The sequence below is a fragment of the Acinonyx jubatus genome, chromosome E4 (genome assembly GCF_027475565.1).
Source record: "Acinonyx jubatus isolate Ajub_Pintada_27869175 chromosome E4, VMU_Ajub_asm_v1.0, whole genome shotgun sequence".
Lineage (NCBI taxonomy): Eukaryota > Metazoa > Chordata > Mammalia > Carnivora > Felidae > Acinonyx > Acinonyx jubatus.
Window position 1 is genome coordinate 28990156 of NC_069395.1, and position 19572 is coordinate 29009727.

General features: G+C 54.0%; 2 protein-coding genes across 2 annotated transcripts in view; both read left to right on the forward strand.

Moving 5' to 3' along the window:
- The first annotated feature begins 4707 nt into the window (after positions 1-4707).
- Positions 4708-8324, forward strand: ASCL5 (achaete-scute family bHLH transcription factor 5). Its single transcript, XM_027074651.2, has 2 exons — positions 4708-4899; positions 6721-8324. The coding sequence occupies exon 2, from the start codon at positions 7200-7202 to the stop codon at positions 7770-7772; it is 573 nt and encodes a 190-aa protein (XP_026930452.1). The 5' UTR covers positions 4708-4899; positions 6721-7199; the 3' UTR covers positions 7773-8324.
- Positions 8325-9283: 959 nt separating this feature from the next.
- CACNA1S (calcium voltage-gated channel subunit alpha1 S) overlaps positions 9284-19572 on the forward strand; it is a 65011-nt gene continuing 54722 nt past the window's right edge. The window contains exons 1-2 of the mRNA XM_027074648.2: positions 9284-9551; positions 11304-11409. Coding sequence (XP_026930449.1) covers positions 9400-9551; positions 11304-11409 — 258 coding nt within the window. The 5' untranslated portion in view covers positions 9284-9399. The remainder of the gene's footprint in view (positions 9552-11303; positions 11410-19572) is intronic.

Genomic DNA, 19572 nt, shown 5'->3' on the forward strand with positions numbered 1-19572 from the left:
CTAGAAATCACTATCTGGCCTAAGGCTGCTCAACCGGTGAGTGTAGAGCCAGGATTCAGTCCAGGGTGAAAGTCTGTGCTCTCCCACGTGTCTGGCCACCTCTCTTGGGAACTCCTGGAGTTGGGGTGCTCTGGGGTTTTCCTCCCAGCAGGAGGCTCGGAGCCTGATACTCCTAGGAAGTCGAAGCAGGTGCCTCCAACAGCATCTTCCTGTGACCCCCAAGCAAATACCGGGTTGCAGTCCAGGGAAGTAGGAAGGACCGAGCCCCTCACTTGACTCTGGCCCCCAGGAGATCCTATAATGATCGTCCTCCTCCAACAAAGTTGGGGACCCCTGCCTAGCCAAGAAGGTCCTCATGCATCAACCTGACCAGACCCCGGTAAGTTGCACGCAAGCTGTGTGCCACTGAGGCGCTCTCTTAGCCTCTCTGAGCCTCAGTTTCCTCTTCTGTAAATGGAAACAATAATACCTACCTCTTCTCTGGCATGAGGGTCACCCAAGACAGGGAGAGCAGACCAGCAGGCAAAGTATCAGACATCAGAAGGCACCTACCCCACATTAGGCTTCCCTTCTCCACTCCTTTCCTCTTCTTTGAGATTCTCAGCAGAGTGATGCCATGCTGGAGCACGGGGCTCCGTCAGCCCATGCCAAAGCTCTGCAGTGCTGTTCTATTTGCTGAAAGTGGTGCAGACAGTTTGCTCGGGGGCAAACAGAGCTTTCCAAAATGGGAGGCAGGAAGGATGGCGTGGCGGGCAGTGTGAGGCTAGGCAGCTCTGGGGCTGAGGCCACCGTGGCCCTGCCTCGTCCAGTGCAGGCCGAGGGGCCAGAGGGGCTGAAATCAGCCTGCACGCACTCTGTATCTGCTTAGAGCATAAGGCACCAGAGTGTCTAACCCTCCAAAGACACCATGTGGGCATGTGATCACCGGGCTGGCTGTCCCCCTCCTCTTTGGTCAGACCCAGTGTGACAGCAGTGAGATGCTGAAATGATTATGTATGTTACACATGTATTTGGGGGTGTTGCATATGCATATGGTGGGAGTGGTGAGGTTATCTTTCTAGAATGAGTTACAGGCCAAGGGCACCTGGGTGGCTCAGTCAGTTAAGTGTCCGACTTCGGCTCAGGTCATGAACTCACAGTTCGAGCCCCACGTCAGGTTCTGTGCTGACAGCTCAGAGCCTGGAGCCTGCTTCGGATTCTGTGTCTCCCTCTCTCTCTGCGCCTCCCCCACTCTCTTCTTCTCTCTCTCTCTCCCTCAAAAATAAATAAATTAAAAAAAAAAAAAAGACTTACAGTCTATAAGACAGACTCCCAAGGGATATTATGAAATTTCTTATCCAAAAAGAAAAAAGTACATATTTATTCTGGAGATTTTATCGTTGAATTCCCTGAAATGAGGGAAAAAGTTCTCTGAGGTCATTTGGGAATTTCTGCGTTAACCAAAAATGGCTTTCTTTGCTGTAGGGCTTTCTCTGGGATGTCAATGCATCTTGAGAATCTCCAAGAAAGGGAATAAAGGGGGCTGCATTTCTGCAAGTATTTGACCACGGAGCCCTTTGGGGAAAAGTTTTAGTGACCACCTTGCTGGCGGCCAGGAGATGTGCGAGATGACAGCACAAGGCCAAACAGTTCCGTCACTTAAAATGTGTTTTTTTTTTTTCAATTAACTAATCTCTATGCCCGACGTGGGGCTCGAACTCACGACCCTGAGACTGAGAGTCACATGTTCCACCGACTGAGTCAGCCAGGTCCTCCCTCTGTCATTTTAAGTGCTTGGTTTCCTTACAAATTCTCCCAGGTTTTGGCCGCAGAGGGTGGCAGGCTCTGGAAGAAGTCTTGGCTCAGGGGCTCAAAGGCACCATGGTGGGTTTATCAACTGTAGGAATCTCTGAGAGTGGTAGGAGAAGCTGAGGATCGTGAACTCTGTCCCCAAAGCTGCCGCTGCAGCCATGGGTTCTACGTTCAGCCAATTTCTGACCTCCGACTCCCACCTCCGGCTCCAGTCCCAGTGAAGACAGTGAGAGAAGCTGTCCTTTAACTGGTCTTTTTGGAAGTTCACATCTCCCTTTGTTTGATAAATGATGGCTTGGCCCTCCCTGGGGATTCCCAGTGTCGATCAACAAACATTTGTTGAGCATATGCTATTGTCTTAAAAATGAAGTATAAGGGGCGCCTGGGTGGCTCACTTCAGCTCAGGGCATGATCTCACGGTTTGTGAGTTCGAGCCCCGCATCGGGATCTCTGCTGTCAGCGCGGAGCCTGCTTCGGGTCCTCTGTCCTCCTCTCTCTCTCTCTGCCCCTCCCCCACTCGCACTGTCTCTCAAAAATAAACTTTTTTTTTTTTTTTTAAATGAAGTATAAGACAGGAGTTCCTTCACTTATAGTTTACAACCTGGTCAGGAGGTGGCGTCGGGATGTGCTCCAGGGAGAGAGCCCGCTGGCTGTCCGTGGGCCACCAAGAGTCCAGCATGAGGGAAAGTGGGAGAATGAGACTGAGTAGCTACTAGACTCAGTGGCTTGGGAGGGGGCTGGGACAGGGGTCGGCAGGCGATGCTCATGAAGCCATCAGCAACATGCTATAACGATGTGTCATCCCTGGGACTTGTGACATTAGAGCCTCTGGAAGCATGTGACAACAAGGAGGTGCTACCGGAGGGGCAAACGCTGCACGCTGCACAGTTGGAACAGCAAGACTTTGGGAGGGAAGCCCAGGACACCCCCATTGGCAACTTCCTCTACTGCAAGTTGGATTTGAGGGTTTGGAGTCCCGCTGGCCCTTAATAAAGCAGCCGTGCAGGGTACGATGTGAACGTATCGTGGTCCTAAAGGGGGAAGCTCGGTGTGCTCGCATCATGAGGTAAGCTTCATGGAAAAATATCAGGTACCTCTTGCCCTGCACATCTGCCCCGCTGTGCCGGGGTGAAAATAAACCAGAGTGGGGCAGAACTGTGAGGAGTGGGGGTGCCAGGGGCGAGGAGTGCCCTCAGTCCCAGACAGGAGCCAGCACCCCTTTGGAAAGTGGACAGCGTTGCCCACGGGGGCTGTTTTGTGGCTGCTTAAAGCAATCTATGGGTTGGTTGAACTTAACCCATCCAGTAGTCACCACTACAGCTAACATGGGGGGGGGGGGGAGTGCCTCTACGTGACTTCAGAACCACACTTGTATCTAGAGAGTTGTCTAATACTGACACAATGTGCAAGTTTCTGTTCAAAACAAATAACATGTTTAATTATATATACTTAAAAATCTTTTTTTAATGTTTTTATTTATTTTTGAGACAGAGAGAGACAGAGCATGAGCAGGGGAGGGGCAGGGAAAGAGGAAGACACAGAATCCTAAGCAGGCTCCAGGCTCTGAGCTGTAAGCACAGAGCCCGATGCGGGGCTCGATATACATATTGTACATAACAGAAGTTTAAGTGATGCGAATTGATCCACAAACTCAGGAAGAGAATTTAGTATATCTTAACAGAAAACTGAGTGAGTCTTCATGGGGGTGGGGGGTCTTCCCTCCTCCTTAAATTTCCAAAAGACCTGGAAACACAGTTCCCAACAGAGACTTAGAGCAGGCAGTTCCTTAAAAAGCTCAGGAGGTCCTGACCTGGAATTTCATCAATCAACCACTGCCATTGCTTCTCCTCGCCACACGGGGGCACTGTTAACACACGGTTCTGCCCCGCCGAGAGAACTAAGAGGAAGGGTTAGTTCCCTCTCCCGCTGCTGACCGCGTCCTGCCCAGGCTGCAGACCTTTGAGTGAGGACCATCCCACTCACTATCCAGGTTGTCTAAGCTCAGGCAAGGGTCTTTATCAGGTTTCCTGGAGTACAGCTCCTGATGCTTGACTCAGCCTGATTACATCCCAATTCTTGCCTTCCCAACAGAGCTTCATGGCTATCCTTCCAGAATATCCTCAAGGGGGAGTTACCTTCCCAAGGTGACCTGAGGAACCTCTGTCACCAGAGCAGAAGTTCAGTCACAGCAGGATTATTCAAATCTGCAGTGGGACATCTCCTCCAACAGGAATCATAATTTAATAAGATACTCGGGATTGCCTGGATGGCTCAGTCGGTTCAGCGTCCGACGCTTGATCTCAGCTCAGGTCTTGGTCTCAGGGTCATGAGTTCAAGCCCCACGCTGGGCTCTGCACGGGGCGTGAAACCTACTTAAAAAAAAAAAAGACACTTGTGTTAGGTTAGAGCAAGCCTCTCTGAGATCTTTTGGTTCAAATGTGAAGCCACTGGGGGAAATCCTGGGGGAAGGAGTGAGGGAAGAAGCATGAAGAAGGGTACGGTCATTTAGCACTTGTTAGTTTATGAAATTACTCACTGTGGAAACTCGGGCAGTACCTTAACGTTTATGAGCCTCCGTCCCCCCCCCCCCCCCCCCCCCCCCGTAATACTGGTCGATTCTAGCACAGACCGCATGAGAATGGTGTAGGAGTTAAAGGGGATGATTCATGGAAAGCGCCTAGCATGGTGCCTTGCACATCATAAATAATAAACACCAGCTAGAACTATCATTACCATTACGTCACTGCCGTGTTCACGTGTTCGCCGCCCTATTCCAGCGCCTAGAGCAGCCCCTAGCGTACACGAGGCCCTGGGTAAAGCGGCGCTGCCCGCATGACGGTCTTGCCTCTCAGTGATATTTCTGTGTTGCCCTGTGCCGGGGGGGGGGGGGGGGGGGGGGGGGGGGGGGGGGCGGAGTCCGATGGCGGAAGGGGTGGAGCACAGCGCACGTGCAGGCAGGCGTGTTCTCGCCCAGACTCCCTCCCAGGCTCTCCGCTCTTTCCTCGCGGTAAAGACAGAACTGGCTCCAGATCATCAAGCTGGGAGGTTTCTTGTTTGAGTCACTTCTCTGCAGAGTTTTACGAAGAACGTAAACAGTGTGTGAGGAAAGTAAGTTATCGGATATCGAGTCAACACAAATAGATACGAAGTTCTATTTACGGAAATTGTCATTCGAGGTACAGAAACTGACCTCTATCAAAATGAAACTTGAATGAATTAAATCAAATACGAAGAGACGGGGGTCACGTGGGAGAGTCTAGTCTGGATCCCATGGTTTTACCAAAAAAGGGCACCGCTAGCAAATGATTGTCAGCTCCGTTATGTACCCAACACTGGGCAAGAAGCTGTTGTATATGCTTTCATTATGTAAGAATGAAAGGCCAAGCCCTTGCCCTCTGCTGGCTTACAGTCTGCTTGAAGACTCAGAAGGCACAGCCCCGAAAGTCCGCGCTGGGGGCTGCTAAGCTCCGGCCGTCAGCGGGGGCAGGAGCTCCCTCAAAAGTACGGCGGGGATGGGGAAAATCAAGAAAGGTGTGAGATGGGTCCCAAGATCAGTCAGTAGAAGCCAAGGAGTGAGGTCAGGAATGAGCAGAGAGTGGTCCTGATAAAGCTGGGAGTCTGTTTGAGAGAGGTTTTCTAGAACAAAGGAGGGGGAAGCCCTGAAAGGCTGGTGGGCAGGGAAGGAATATGTGAATTTGTCCTGATGTCTGACACAGTTGCTTCCGCTTTTGAGAGCAGATGCAAGTCTCCATGGCGCTTGGAATCGCTGTTGAGTTTTCCTGGTTTTCATTCAGCATGGAGGGCAGAGCTCACTGGGGACAGAGTTGGGACCCAATGAAGGACAAAGATGAGCAAGTGTGGGCCACCTGGGTGGCTCAGTCGGTTAAGCATCCGACTTCGGCTCAGGTCGTGATCTCACAGTCTGTGGGTTTGAGCCCCGTGTCGGGCTCTGTGCTGACAGCTCAGAGCCTGGAGCCTGCTTGGGATTCTGTGTCTCCCTCTCTCTGCCCCTCCCCAGCTCATTCTCTGTCTCTCTCTCTCAAAAATAAATAAAAACATTAAAAATAAACAAATAAAAAAGTTTCTATTTAAATTCCAGTGAGTTAACATACTACACCCGGTGCTCATCACAAGTGCCCTCCTTAATCCCCATCACCTATTTCACCCATCCCCCAACCACCCCCCTGTGGTAACTGTCAGTGTTGTCTCTATAGCTAAGAGTCTCTTTCTTACTTTGCTCCTCTCTCTCTCTTTCCCTTTGTTTGTTTTGTTTCTTAAATTCCATACATGAGTGAAACCATATGGCATCTGTCTTTCTCTGACTGATTTCATTTAGCATTATACTCCCTAGATCCATCCATGTTGTTGCAAATGGCAAGATGTCGTTCTTTTTTGTGCCCAAGTAATATTCCAGTGTGTGTGTGTGTGTGTGTGTGTGTGTGTATCTTCTTTATCCATGCATCTATCAATGGACACTTGGGCTTTCCCCATAATTTGACTATTGTATATAATACTGATATATATATCTGGTGCACCTATCCCTCTGAATTGTATTTTTGTGTTCTTTAGGTAAATATCTACTAGTGTGATTGCTGGATTGTAGGGTCATTGGGCACTTTTTATAAGCCAGGCCCAGGGTTGTTTGTTTTGTGGGGTTTTTTGGTATATTTTTTCTCATTTGATTCCCCCATATTATTAACCTCCAGTGAGGGATATTTAAATTTCCACATGTGGAAACCATGACCCAGAGAGGCCCCCAACCATGAAGGGATGAACGCAGGGCTGAACCCTGCTCTCCGTATATCGTCTTCAGCAGCCACACTGCCTCCGCTCATAGTGCTTACATCCCCTTTGAGGATGGGGGTAACACAAAGAAGCCCATCATAGAAAGCCTTTCCTAACTGATGTGTTCACTCTCCTCTTCTTTAGAAACATGTCCCTGAGCTGAGCGGGCACACTCCTAACAGCAGCCGGCGGTTTGCAGCCCAGGCAGCCGGGGGATCCCCAAGGCCGTGAGGAACAAGAACCAGAATGGAGCCCCAGGGTTAGTGCCCGCGGGAGGTGCGCATGCTGGGCTCAGGAGGGGGCGGGGTGCAGAGGCCTGCCGTCCTGCCCACATGGGCGCCCCGGAAGAGGGCAGGGGTCCCCAGAGTTGTGCAGCGCCACTACTGGACTGGAGAGGGTGCTTGCTGAGTCCCTGCGAGGAGCCCCGCTAGGCCGCAACGATGACTGGTGTTTGGGACACCTCGGAGGCCATCCCACAGGGCAAAGAGAAGCCCTAACCAATCCTCGTACCCCAGGGCCGTGGCTGGCGATGTGACTCGTCCCCGTGGTCAGGACGGTGCAGACCCCAGGCGGGGGCGATTCCCGGGGAGGGTCTCACTCTGGGTCCAGCTCCACGCGGCACCATGAACAATAACTTCTGCCGGACCCTGGTGGACCGGCGGTCCCTGGCGCCCCCCAGCTGCATGCAGTTGGGCGTCGTGCCCCCTCCGCGCCGGGCGCCCCTGCCCCCCGCCGAGCCCCTGGGCAACGTGCCCTTGCTGCTGTACCCAGGCCCGGCCGAGCCGCAGTATTACGACGCCTACGCGGGCGTGTTCCCCTACGTGCCCTTCCCCGGTGCTTTCGGGGTGTACGATTACCCCTTCGAGCCCGCCTTCATCCAGAAGCGCAACGAGCGCGAGCGGCAGCGGGTCAAGTGCGTCAACGAGGGCTACGCGCGCCTCCGCGGCCACCTTCCGGGCGCCCTGGCGGAGAAGCGGCTCAGCAAGGTGGAGACCCTGCGCGCCGCCATCCGCTACATCAAGTACCTGCAGGAGCTGCTGAGCTCGGCCCCCGACGGCGCGCAGCCCGCGGGCTCCCCGTCCGACTGCCCGGGCGACGGCGAGGCCCGGGGGCCCGCCTCCCTGGTGCCCGAGTCGTCCGAGTCTTCCTGCTTCTCCTCCTCGCCTTTCTTTGAGTCGGAGGAATCCAGCCACTGATCCGGGATAGAGGGGGCACCACAGAGACCGGAGGAGCCCCGTCGGAGCAGTGAGGGCGCCGGGCCCAGGGAAGTTGCGGGTGCGCGCCGCGCCCGCTCCAGGCCTCAGGAGGGCAGCCCGGGACGGCCGTCCCTGGATGGGTCTCCGTCTCTGCTTCAGCCCGCGGCGGGGTGGTGCACAACCCGCCGTGGTGGCCCTGCCCCGTCCTCTGTCGCCACAGGCGCAACCCCGTGTCTACGACTCCCTAGGAGGCCAGCCGGTCTTTGGTTTGGATGAGCCGTGCCCTTGCCGTCCACGAGATGGCCTCAAACACTAGCGTCCACTTTGGGAGCTGGCTTGCCACCCCCGCCTCCCACCCCACCCCGAGAGGAACCCAGAGGCCGCGGCGGAGGCAAGACTACTGCTTGCCCTCGGCCGAGATCGAGATCAGACTTGGGAAGAAGCCCAGAGGGGGCCTTGGTGGCGCCCTCTGGCTTCCCTGATGGAGGGCTAGGATCCACCCCTAGCCCTAACCTCCTGGTGTAGCCTTTTCATACTTCCCACCGCGCCCCCCCCCCCCCCCCCCCCCCCGAGGTTGTGTGAGGACTGTGTTTTTTCCCTTCAGCCTGTATCCCTCTGTGGGCAGGGAGACCATATGGCACAGTGTTTGTACCAAGAGGCTAAATAAAAGATTTGTTGGGTTTTGTGATTCCAGCTCATTGTCTACCCCCACGTGCCTTGGTGCCCCTCTCGCATTCCCATTGGCAGCTCAGAGCACTTCCTGTGGGCGGTGTGGGGTGTTCTGTTAGCTCCTGCATTCAACTAACATTGACAGAGCTTTGTGTATACCAGGGACGGTATCTGGGCGGGGCCAGAGTCCCAGGCATGAGACACAACCCTTGTGCAGTTAGGCGCTGAGGGCTTGGGGGAGAAGCGGATGAGGTGCACAGTCTCTGCACAGTGCCGCAGGGGCTGTGCCTGAAGCGTTCATGTTCAAGGTTCTTCCGGGGAGCCTTCCACGCCAGTGTGGAGGCGTTAGCTTTCCCTGACATGGGGTGTGCATGGGGTGGGGGGGGACTGACCTCTAGCTGCAGGGACTGAGATGGGAGGGGGTGCGGTGTAGTCGTGCCGAACTAGGCCACCCAGCACCTTTTCTGGACGGTGTCAAGGGGCTAGGGAGCGAGGTGGGGGGTGGGGTACTAATCTTGGCAGCAGGGAGCCAGTCTGAAGTTCGGGGCTCCCCATCATAGGCCATCCCCTTCTTGAACCCTCGATTGCCCCAGCCTCGAAGCCCTCCATCCTGTCGCCCGCCGCCCCCATCCCAGGCCCGTGTGAAAGTTCCTTCCGCCACCCCCCTACCAACCTCCTCAGGGACGTATTGGGATGTCACTGGCTGGGCTGGGAAGGAATGACAGCTGCCTGGCCTCAGGAGCTCAGGCCAGGCAGCGGGGAGCCGAGCGGAGGCTAATTTTACTTGCTGGGAGCAGGGGGAGTAATCCTCCTGCCCACGCCCACGGCTGGCTCAGCAGGGCACGCTTGGCCCAGCAGGCTCAGCCGGTCCAGTCCCCAAGGCTGGGGCGCTGGGGACATAGGGAGGAGCGGGCAGCGGGGTGGGGGAACTGGAGACGGCGAGACTGCCAGGGGAGCCATGGAGCCATCCTCACCCCAGGATGAGGGCCTGAGGAAGAAACAGCCCAAGAAGCCCGTTCCCGAGATTCTGCCAAGGCCACCCCGGGCCTTGTTCTGCTTGACCCTCCAGAACCCCCTGAGGAAGGCCTGCATCAACATCGTGGAATGGAAGTATCCTTTAGGGTCCCCAGGGTATCAGGGAGAGCGCGTGTAATGTGGGAGAGGGAGACCGGGTATGGGCACAGATCATGAGATTGGGGGCCGGGGAGACTGGGGGCTTGGAGATGGGGCAAACTCCACGGAATGACATAAGGAGTCTTTGGGAAGGAAGCCTTCAGTTGAGGGGGAAGGGAGCGGCAGAACTCTCAAGGCTCCTGAGGCCTGAGTGCACTGCCCAAGGCCCAGTGACAGCCCTAGGACCATCTACAACAGGAGCCAGGGTTGGGGGAGGGGCGGTTCACAGGTGTGCCCAAGTCACATTGTCATGGGGCTCCCCTGCGAGGTTTGAAGCAACAGTCTCATTTTGATACAGGCTAGGAGAGAAAAAAGTGGCGGCCTCTGTAAGAAAATTCTCCCCCTTGGTGGGAGAGTGTGAAAGCAAAGAGATTGCTGGGCGAGGGGAAGCTGGCTGGGGCTGGAGTTGGGGGAGAAATGGCCTTGAACAAAGGGCTGCTGTGAGGGGCTCCCGGCAGTGGCTAAGAGGCCTGGCAGTTTTAGCTCAGACATACCAGCCTGGGGCCAGGGACTTGCGATCCCTTTCTATGTTTGCAGTAGCTCTGAGGGGAAGACCGGTGAAAATATCTGGGTTATTTGGGGAAGGGAGGAAGGAGGTTGGGGGGAGGGGCTATGTCAAGTGCCTTCTCAGAGAGAGGTCAGGAATATTTGAAATATTTCTGTAGGGTTCTGGAAGACTAGGCTCCCACCAGCTGTTCCCTAGAAGGAAGGAGAATAAGGGATAATTGGAAAGATAAGAAAAACATGGGGCCGGTTGGAATAGTTGGGGTCGGCGTCGGCTCTGCTCCCCACAGCTGCACCTGGTGACGTGGAACCTCTCGCTGCCTCTCCCTGTGGCCCGTCTCCCGTGAGATCGGGTTTCCCCGGGTGGGTTCTCTCTCCTCCAACCTCCGGTCCTCCATGCCTCCTCCTCTGCTGGCCTCTGCCCCTGTGGCCAGCCTCTTCTCAAACACTGGAGGGAAGAGAGTGGGGTTGTCAGTCCAGACCTTCTCCACAAGCGTGCCTCCCACCCCACAACCTGTCCCCACCTCCACCCCTGACCACGCCCCTCCTTCCCTTTCCCTCCTCGCCTTCCACACCCGCTTTCCAACTGCTCAGCCTATCCGGTTGGCTGTACGGCTCACCCACAAGGAATGGGCGTGGGGTGCCCCCTGGAAACCGGCCCGTGAAGCGGTGGGTGAGCCTGGAAGGGAGGGGTGAGTGAGTGCGAGTATGAGCACGGCTGCCCAGGGGTGGGCTGCTCAGTTGAGTTATCTAGTCCTTCCTCTGGCTGCAAGGCTCGGGTGCTATCTCAGCAGCCTCTCCTTTCCCTGTCCTGCCCTGTGGATACTCAGCCCCCAGCCTCCCTTGCCAGTTCTCCGAGTGGGCCCCCCAGGTTGTCTGGCCAGAATCTCAGAAGGTCATGGCTCCTCAGGAGCAGGGCAGGTAGGGTTGGGGGATGGGCAGGCACTTACAGCGGAGCATTAAGACCCCAGCCAGGAACCAGAGCTTCGAGGTCCCAACAGGTCTAAATGGAAGTCACCTGTTCTAGAGGAGAACGTACAACCCACAGGAGAGCAGGGAAGGGGCAACATGGGCCCATCAGCCTGGCTTTACATTCCTAGTCCAGACAGACCTTCAGAGCTCTCGTCCCCTTGACTGCACCAATCCCACGCCTCACTCGAGGGCTCTCCTTAACCCTGGCACCAGACCCTTCGAGACAATCATCTTGCTCACCATCTTTGCCAACTGTGTGGCCCTGGCTGTGTACCTGCCCATGCCAGAAGATGACAACAACACTCTCAACCTTGGTCTGGTAAGACAGGTCTTCCCACCCCCCTCCTGTGGGCCTGCAGCCCCAGGCTCAGGGAGGCCCCCCTGGTGGATGGCATGCTGGTGGATGATGCCAGAGCCTCAGTCTAGCTCCCAGCCACCTGCAGGCTGGCTGAGTGGCTCAAGAGCTTTGCAGGGTACATCTGCTAATTCTGGATTCTGTAATATTACCATCCAGCCCTGAGCAAGGGCCCAGGCACTGTGCTGGGCATCTGATGAGAGTAAGCTTCTGAAATCCTCCCGGCAACCCCATAAAGTAGTCCCACTTGACAGATGTGGAAACTGAGGCTTAGTAAGGTCAGCTCCTGAGCAATGGAGGCAGAAGGCTAGTTTCCCTTTCCTGGATATAAGCCAGAAGAAACTTGCTTCCTGGGAGAGTGGGGTCTAGGAATCCCAAGAGACCACGTTTTAGACCTCTATACCACTTTTCTCCTCACCCCTTCACCAGTAACACGGACACAGAACCATAAAATGCCAGATCTAGGAGGGATTTGTCCTATCTTCTCCCTGCCTCACTGGTTTATGGATGAGAAAATGGAGCCCTAGGGAGTAAAAGGGCTGATTTTACTCAACAGCTAGATAATAGTAAGCATGGTTACCATTTGTCGTGTGCTTACTAGATGCCAGGTTCTATGCTAAATATTTTACATTATTGTCTTACTAATCCGCAGAAGTATCCCTGTGAGGTAACAACATTAAAGCCATGTAAAAGACAAGGCAACTGAGGCAGAGAGTTTGGGTACCTTGCTTGGGACCACCCCACATGCAGGTCCTGCCCATAGGGTCTCAAACTCAGGCCTCTCTGACTTGAGGGCCTGGCTTTGTGGCAGCTGTGTTGCTAATGTGGTAACAGCATGAAGACTTCTAGGGGAATCCCTCACAGAAACAGTGCTCTCAGCCCCACGAGGGGACAGGACAATGGACCCGCCATTTCAACAGGTTTTTTTCCTGCGTTTATACCACGGGGGGGCGGGGGGGGGGCAATTAACATGCATCCAGGGCCTGAAACAAAGGTATTTCTCTTTGCCTCTCCTTTATGCCGGTTTCCATGGGAATCTATCTTGAGCTGGCGAGAAGCTGGGATTTTAAGTGTGTGCTTGGCTATAAACAGAAAAAACTCTGAGCTCCTGCGTGTGGAAGGAAAGTGAGACAAAATGTGGGCAGGACTGCAACTGAGGCTGGGAGGGGCCTTCCACGAGGCAGGCCCAGTATTCAGTGTTCCTGAATCTAGGAGGGCTCTGGGTCCACCCCACTCTTCAGGACTTCATATCTGGGGGCCTTAGTTTTATTTCAACTCCTTAAGAAGTTGGTTACTTTCAAAAGAAATTGCCCTCTGGAGGTTATTAAATTACGCCTCACTGGGTCTGTCCTCTTCCATCTTGAAACAAAATGGCTGTCCTAAAAATTTCACGCAGTCCTGTGTGCTTTTCCTTTAGCTTGTGGGCTGGAGTTACAACGCCTTCGGGTAAGGTCTAGAGTGCATAAACACAGGATGATAAATTACCTGGAGGAGGAAGAACTAACCAGAAACTTTTCCAAAGCAGTGAATACCCCTCAACTGTCAAAGTTGGACAGGCTATTAATAGTCAGTGAGGGATCCTGATCTGATCCCTTTGGGGTAAAGCCCAGAGAGGGTAGATGATACTCAAAGTCACACAGCCAGCTTCTAGCGGTGGATTCCTCACTCCTACTTGTCAATTATATGTTCATCTCCACACAATCCAGCAGGAGGGAAATGAGAGGAGTTAGACCAGAAGGAAGGGAAATCAGACATTTATCTCTCTCTTACCCTATTGGCTGCTTTTGTAGGTATCTGAGGAAGGTTAGGGACTTCCCAGTCATCCAAGATAACCCATATTTTTAAAGAAGGGAGTCCCAAGGACCAATTCTTCATTAGCATTCTCACTCATTTTACAAATATTTATTTTGTGCCCATTATATCCCTGGTACATACTGGGGATAAGATTGGGAACCAAGTAGACCTAGTTTCTGTCTTTACAGGCCTTAATTAATTCAACCAATTAAAATGATGATAATTAAACCAGTTACACAAGTATCTGAATTGAAAAGGGAAATCTATAAGGTTTGGGACACTATGATATTGCACTGGAGGAAAACCTATTCCCTCCCAGAGGATGGGATGTTTTCCCTGAGATGTGAAGGACGAGGACAGGGCCAACTTTCATGTGCATGTGACTTGTGCAGTCCCTCCGGGGCCTGCATTCAGAAGGGCCCCATGGTTGGGGTTTAATGATCCGTGGGTATAGCACTGAAAATTTAAATAATTTCATCTCTAAATCCATATTTTGTGAGCAAAGACCAGTGAGATCATGGTATGTGCACGAGTAGCTTGGAGCCACGGCTCACTCACATTTCGCCCTCTGCCACCTCCTATCACCTTCCCACCTCAAAACACAGACACCGCTCATTCTCTCCCTGCTGGTGCCCTGGGCCAGGGTCAGGGTTGGATACATGCGGTCTGTCTTTGGTGTCTCAAGACAGGGCATGGCAATGGCTGTCCCCACCCTGGGCTGACGGTTCCACGGCCCATTCAGTGAATGATCGCCGGGTGGAGCCTGTGGCTGATCCCTCAACCACATCAACCACACAGACATCCCCTGTGTCTCTTGGAGCAGAGGTGGCCACATCTACCCTTGTGTGCTTCCTTCCCGTCCACCTTGGGTGGAGGCAGCAAGCCCGTGGGAAGGGAGATGCCTGTCTCCACTTCCCCACCTCTGGCTGAGACACAGGATGTCTGGCTGCTGGATGGTGTGTGTGGGGGGGAACCTGGCAGCTGGTGGGAGGAGCCTGGAGGAGGTCATGGAGGAGGACGGGAGTGCCTGTGAGGGTCTGCCCTTGAGCCTTACAACATTAAATAGGCAATCAAAAACCAAAAACCAAAAACCACCATGACAGATTGAAAAAGAAACCATGGACGGAAGGAAAAAGCTTTGCATTTTGATACCTTCAATGGCATTTATTTCCGACCTTTTGGACAAAGGGCCCTACAGTTTTTCATTTCGTACTGGGCCTGTCGATCATGTAGCTGGTCCTGGAGGAGGGGTCGGGGCAGCGGAGAGAGGTTATAGAAGCCTCAGCAGGGAAGCCCCATGAGCAAAGGGTTGGAGGCAAGAGATTGAGAGAGGAGTTTGGGACTTAGAACAATCTCTCAAGCTACCGTGTAGAGGGTAGACTGGAGCGCGGTGCGATGTGGGAAGCAGGGAGAGGGAGGAAGAGGTCATGAAGTTGTCCAGGCAGGAAACAGGGGAGACTAGAATTGAGGCATGATGCATAAGAGGGTGACGTTGAGAGACAGGAGTCGGCTCAGTGGGACCTGGTGACTGCTGGATGTAGGGACGGATGCATGGGGGAGGGGAAGAAGACAAGGATGACACTTGGGTTTCAGAGTGAGTGCCAGAGCAGATGGCGGTATCACTTACCAAGACAGGCAACACCGGGGGAGGAGCAGGCTGAGGTGGGAGGGAGGGCCACAGTGATTTTAATTTCCGCCACGTGGAGATACAGGTGCCCACGTTCACCGGGCAATGGGCTTTGCAGGTCTGAGCATTTGATGGGTGAGAGGTGGGGGGCAGGGCTGGTCAGGGGGCAAGAAGGGCTTCCCACGGTTGACTTGTGTGCAAACAGAGTCAGGGGGCAGCTGGCACCCCCGATTGTGGGAAAGAAATCCTGACACTTGTCTGTGAAGCAGGCTCCCGTGGAAGGTCTGGGTGCTTCTCCAGGAGCTTTCTCCTACTCTCCATCTCCTTCCCCCCTGCTTTCGCTGCAGGTGATGGACTGGTGCTGAGGTACCCCCCCCCGACTCTGCCTGTTCTGTGTCAGTGGGGAAACCTGGGTCCTCCCTGAACAGAAGGGGAAACTGAGGCCCTTGCCCAGAGAGGGCAGGGGAGTTCTGGGGAGACACAGTGGGTCAGAGGATGGCAAGAAGAAGATCCAGGATGCTCATGTCTTGGCCAGCTATGTAGCATCATAGCGGAGGGGGAAATGGTCTCTGAAATCAGCCAGGTTGGGGAAGCAGCGTGGTGGTTAAGAATGGGTCCTAGGGCTACAATGTATGTTTTCTTTTTTTTATAAAAAATTTTCTTAATGTTTTTATTTATTTTTGAGACAGAGAGAGAGACAGAGCATGAGCAGGGGAGGGGCAGAGAGAGGGAGACACAGAATCCGAAGCAGGCTCCAGGCTCTGAGCTGTCAGCACAGAGCCCGATGCGGGGCTCTAACCCACAAACTGAGAGATCATGAGCTGAGCCGAAGTCGGACGCTTAACCGACTGAGCCACCCAGGAGCCCCTACAATGTATGTTTTCTAGTCCAGAACCATTGATATACTAGCTGTGTGATCTTGGACATGTTATTTAACTTCTTTGCACCCTAGGTCCCCTCATTTGTAAGATGGGGATGACATCGTACACTTCAGAGAAGTTACTAGAAGAGGCACCACTGTGCCTCAGAGTGGGCTCCCCAGTCACCAAGCCCTGATCCCAGAGACCCTTGGGTTGTTCTAGGGTATGACCAAAGGAGTATTTCAGATAAAAAAAAATTCCCCTTTCCTCCACCCACTGTCTGTCCCTGATGTCTCTTTAATGCTTCATTTTCACTCCTTGAAACATCCAGCTTATCTGAATGGCTTTCCTGGCCACCCCCAACCCCATCCTGCAGCAAACTGTCCTCCTCCTCCTCCTCCTCCTCCTCCTCCTCCTCCTCCTCCTCCTCCTCCTCCTCTTCCTAGACAGCAACATCTGGCATTTGTTGAACATTTGCTTCGTACAGGTTCTGTTCTAATGCTTTATATGCATTATCTCATGTATTGCCCACAACAGCCCCACAAGGCAGGTAGTATTACTTTTCTCCTTTTTACAGAAAAATAAACTGAGGCACAGAGACTGGGTGCACATACCCACCCGGCTACCTGGGCGGGCCCGTACCCTTTGTGGGGCATCTTGATGTGGCCTTCTGGACAGCGGAGGACAGAGGATGATGATCATCCCTGCTCCCCTGGGGACTGGTACAGGAAGGCGTCCCACGAGAGCAGCCCCCAGCCCCTCACTGTAAGTCTGCTTTCTCCTGATTGTGAAGCTGTTGCCTGCCCAGCCAGAATGGACACACAGAGCATCCAGCCCGAGCCTCTACCTGGGCTGAACTCCTCTTGCCCAAGAGAGAAGCCTGCCTTAGGCTTGGGAAGCCTGTGTCTAACACAGCCCTGTCCCGGAATTCTCCCTGGAGAGTAAAAGCCTGGGGATGTGGGTCACAGAGGGGCACTGCTTGTCAGCGAAGCGGGAGGAGAGAAGAGACACAGAGTCACCACTGGGGCCAGCAAAAGGGCAGTGAGATGTCCAAGGGCAGTTGGAAGCCAAGACCAGAGTGCAGGGCCCTAGACCCTGAACCCAAACCAAGACCTTCTAAAGCCAGCTCTGCCCCTTGAAGCCCCACTTGCTCCCTGAGGTCTGAAGCAACGCTGATCCTAGGAGGTCCCCCTGCCTGAGTTAAAGGGGACTTTGGGAGGGTCACCATTCCAACCTTGACCAGCCCAAGGGGACCCACATGGAAAAGCAACCAGAGTCACAGTTACTAATTACTGGGCACAGACTGGAAACTGATTGCTCTCGCTACATTATCTCACTTCGTCCACAGAGCAATCCTGCGTCCAAGGAGACTTTTCAAACAGTGCAAACATGACTGATTACAATAAAGAAGGAACACACGTTAAAGATTAGTTCCCCTCAGAACAAACAGGAGGGTAAAGCTGATTCAAAGAGAATTAGCGGAACAGAAGTATATGATAGTGGAGAAAGAAATGATGGAATAAAATTGCCAGGTTGGTTATCAAGCTAGCTGACGTCCACCGGGCAGTAACATAGTAACATATTGGGGTTATCTTTTCTAGCAGGCAGAAATCATTTGCAGCTCTACAGGACAGAACAGTGAGAGGGGAACCAGTATATTCTCCCAGGTCAATGGTTTCCAAGGGCGAGGGAAAGGAGGGACAGTTTGGTGGGGACTGTGCCCACACTACTGGCATCTACTAGTAGAGGCCAGGGATGCTGCTAAGCATCCTGCAAAGCACAGGAGGGCCCCCTCCCACCAAAAAAGAGTTATCCAGCTTGAAATATGAATAAGGCTGGGGCTGATAAACTTTGTCCTAGATAATTAAATAATCCTTGGCCAGGCCTGTTATGAAATGCTCCAACATGGCATTACAAGGACGCGGTGACCTCCCTTTGCCTGATTTCTAAGTTCTGGATGATTTTTGGTAGCACCAGTCGGGTAGGCCTTGGTGCTGCCCAGCACAGGGCCAGGCCAGCGGGATTCGGCCTTTCAGCCTGTCCCTGGCGTCGGCACCCCCGGCCTCCCTGTCCCTGGACCTTTGAGAGCACTGCGCCCACCCCGGCCACCCCTCCCGTGTCAGCAGACTCGGCCAGGCCCCTGGTACATTCCTGGGGTTCCGGTTGCCGTGCGGTCTTATGCACAAGGCTGCAGCCTAAGCCTCTGGCAAGCAGGGCAGTTGTTTTTTTATAGGGTTTGGAATGTGCCCGCCAACTCCCGCGGCCAGCAGCCCACTCTACGCACCATCTGGGGAGGCTCCGGCCTCAGATGGACCCCGGCTCTGGCCTTGCCCTTCAGAGATCCGGGACCTGTTGGGCACCGGTGACTGAGCCTGGGTCACCGTATGAGGGTCTGGCAAAGTACAATCAAAGCCTGCCTTTCAGCCTCACCTCGGAGCCTGCCCTGTCCCACTGCAGGGACTCTGCTCCCCTTCCGGGGCGTTAGCACTCCCCACCCCTCGTCTGCACCCCTCACATGAGGGCAGGGCTGAGGACCGGGAGGTAGTAGTGAACAATGAAAGCTTTGAAGGAAACTTGGGCACCCTGTGGGGGAGTCATGGGGAACGTGAGGTTTCAAGTCAGACAAACCTGCCTCCACCCTGGACTTTGGCTGGCAGCTTCCTAAGCTCTCTGAGCCTCAGTCACCTCACCAGGGACCATGATGGGTCCTTTCAGAACTCTTACATTGATGAGGGCAAGGGCATCATGTCCCACACAACACGGGAGTTGTTCAGTTGTCATTCTTTTCCTTCCCTGCCTGACCAGCACTCCCAGACCACAGCCAAGGGGCAAGGGCAGACCTGGGCCGGGGCGGGGGAGGCAGGGGCAGGCAGGATCTGAGACCAGCATGGCCTAGTGGTTGGGACCACTGACCCTGGAATTAACCTGTCTGGATTCACATTATGGCTCTGCCACATAGCAGCTGTGTGACCCCAGAGAAATCACATAACCTCTCTGTGCTTCAGTTTCCTTATCTGTAAAATGAGGGTAGGAGTACCTCCCTTGCACGGTTCCCATGAGATTTAAATGTATGTATGTGGCTAGGATATAGCCTGGCACATACATGGGTACTTAATAAACCTCAGCGAATAGCTAATATTATCATGATTACCCGAGACAGTACTGGTCTCCTACCCTCTCACATGGTGGGCTTTCCCCTCGTCCCCCTCCGTCACCTCCACTACAAGCGTGCGGCTCCTCCTGCTACCCTCAGCTCCACGGTCTTGCTAGGGTAGAAAGCCCTGGCATGGCTGACCCCCCTAGACCCGGGGGGAGCCCGGTTCTCCCCTGTGGGAAGGGAGGGGGGAAGTATGATGGCAGGAGAGACCCACTCAGATCACATCTAGTTGGGTAAGACTCCATCGGCCTAAATATAGCCACGTTCCTCACTCCTCAATGGGTCATTTTCCAAACCTGGAGGCTGAGGTGGTCATGGAGACACATGCCAGGACCCTGGATACCCCTTGAATGGTGTGGCCACCGGACACCAGGCTGGCTTAGCAGAAAAGCCGTTGACTCAGTCCCAGCAGGTGGGACTAGCCCTTTGGGCCTCGGACACCCGGCTTCCCTCTCTGAGCCCAACTCTCTTCATCTGGGAAGTAGGAAAAACAGCGTAGCAGGACTGAACCTTCGTCCACAACTAAGGTGCTCAGGAAATGTCATCCTTTTTCCTAGAAATCGACTGTAATCTAGATTCTGAGCCCGTGTCCCTCTGGATGGGGAGAGCTTCACCTGTAGTTATTCTTGGGCTAGGGTTAGTCGGCCTGCCTGCCCTGGCCTGGAGCCAGGCCTGTGTCTCAGGCAGTG

Coding starts and splice junctions, on each gene's coding strand:
- ASCL5 (XM_027074651.2), top strand. CDS start 7,200: ATGAACAATAACTTCTGCCGGACCCTGGTGGACCGGCGGTCCCTGGCG.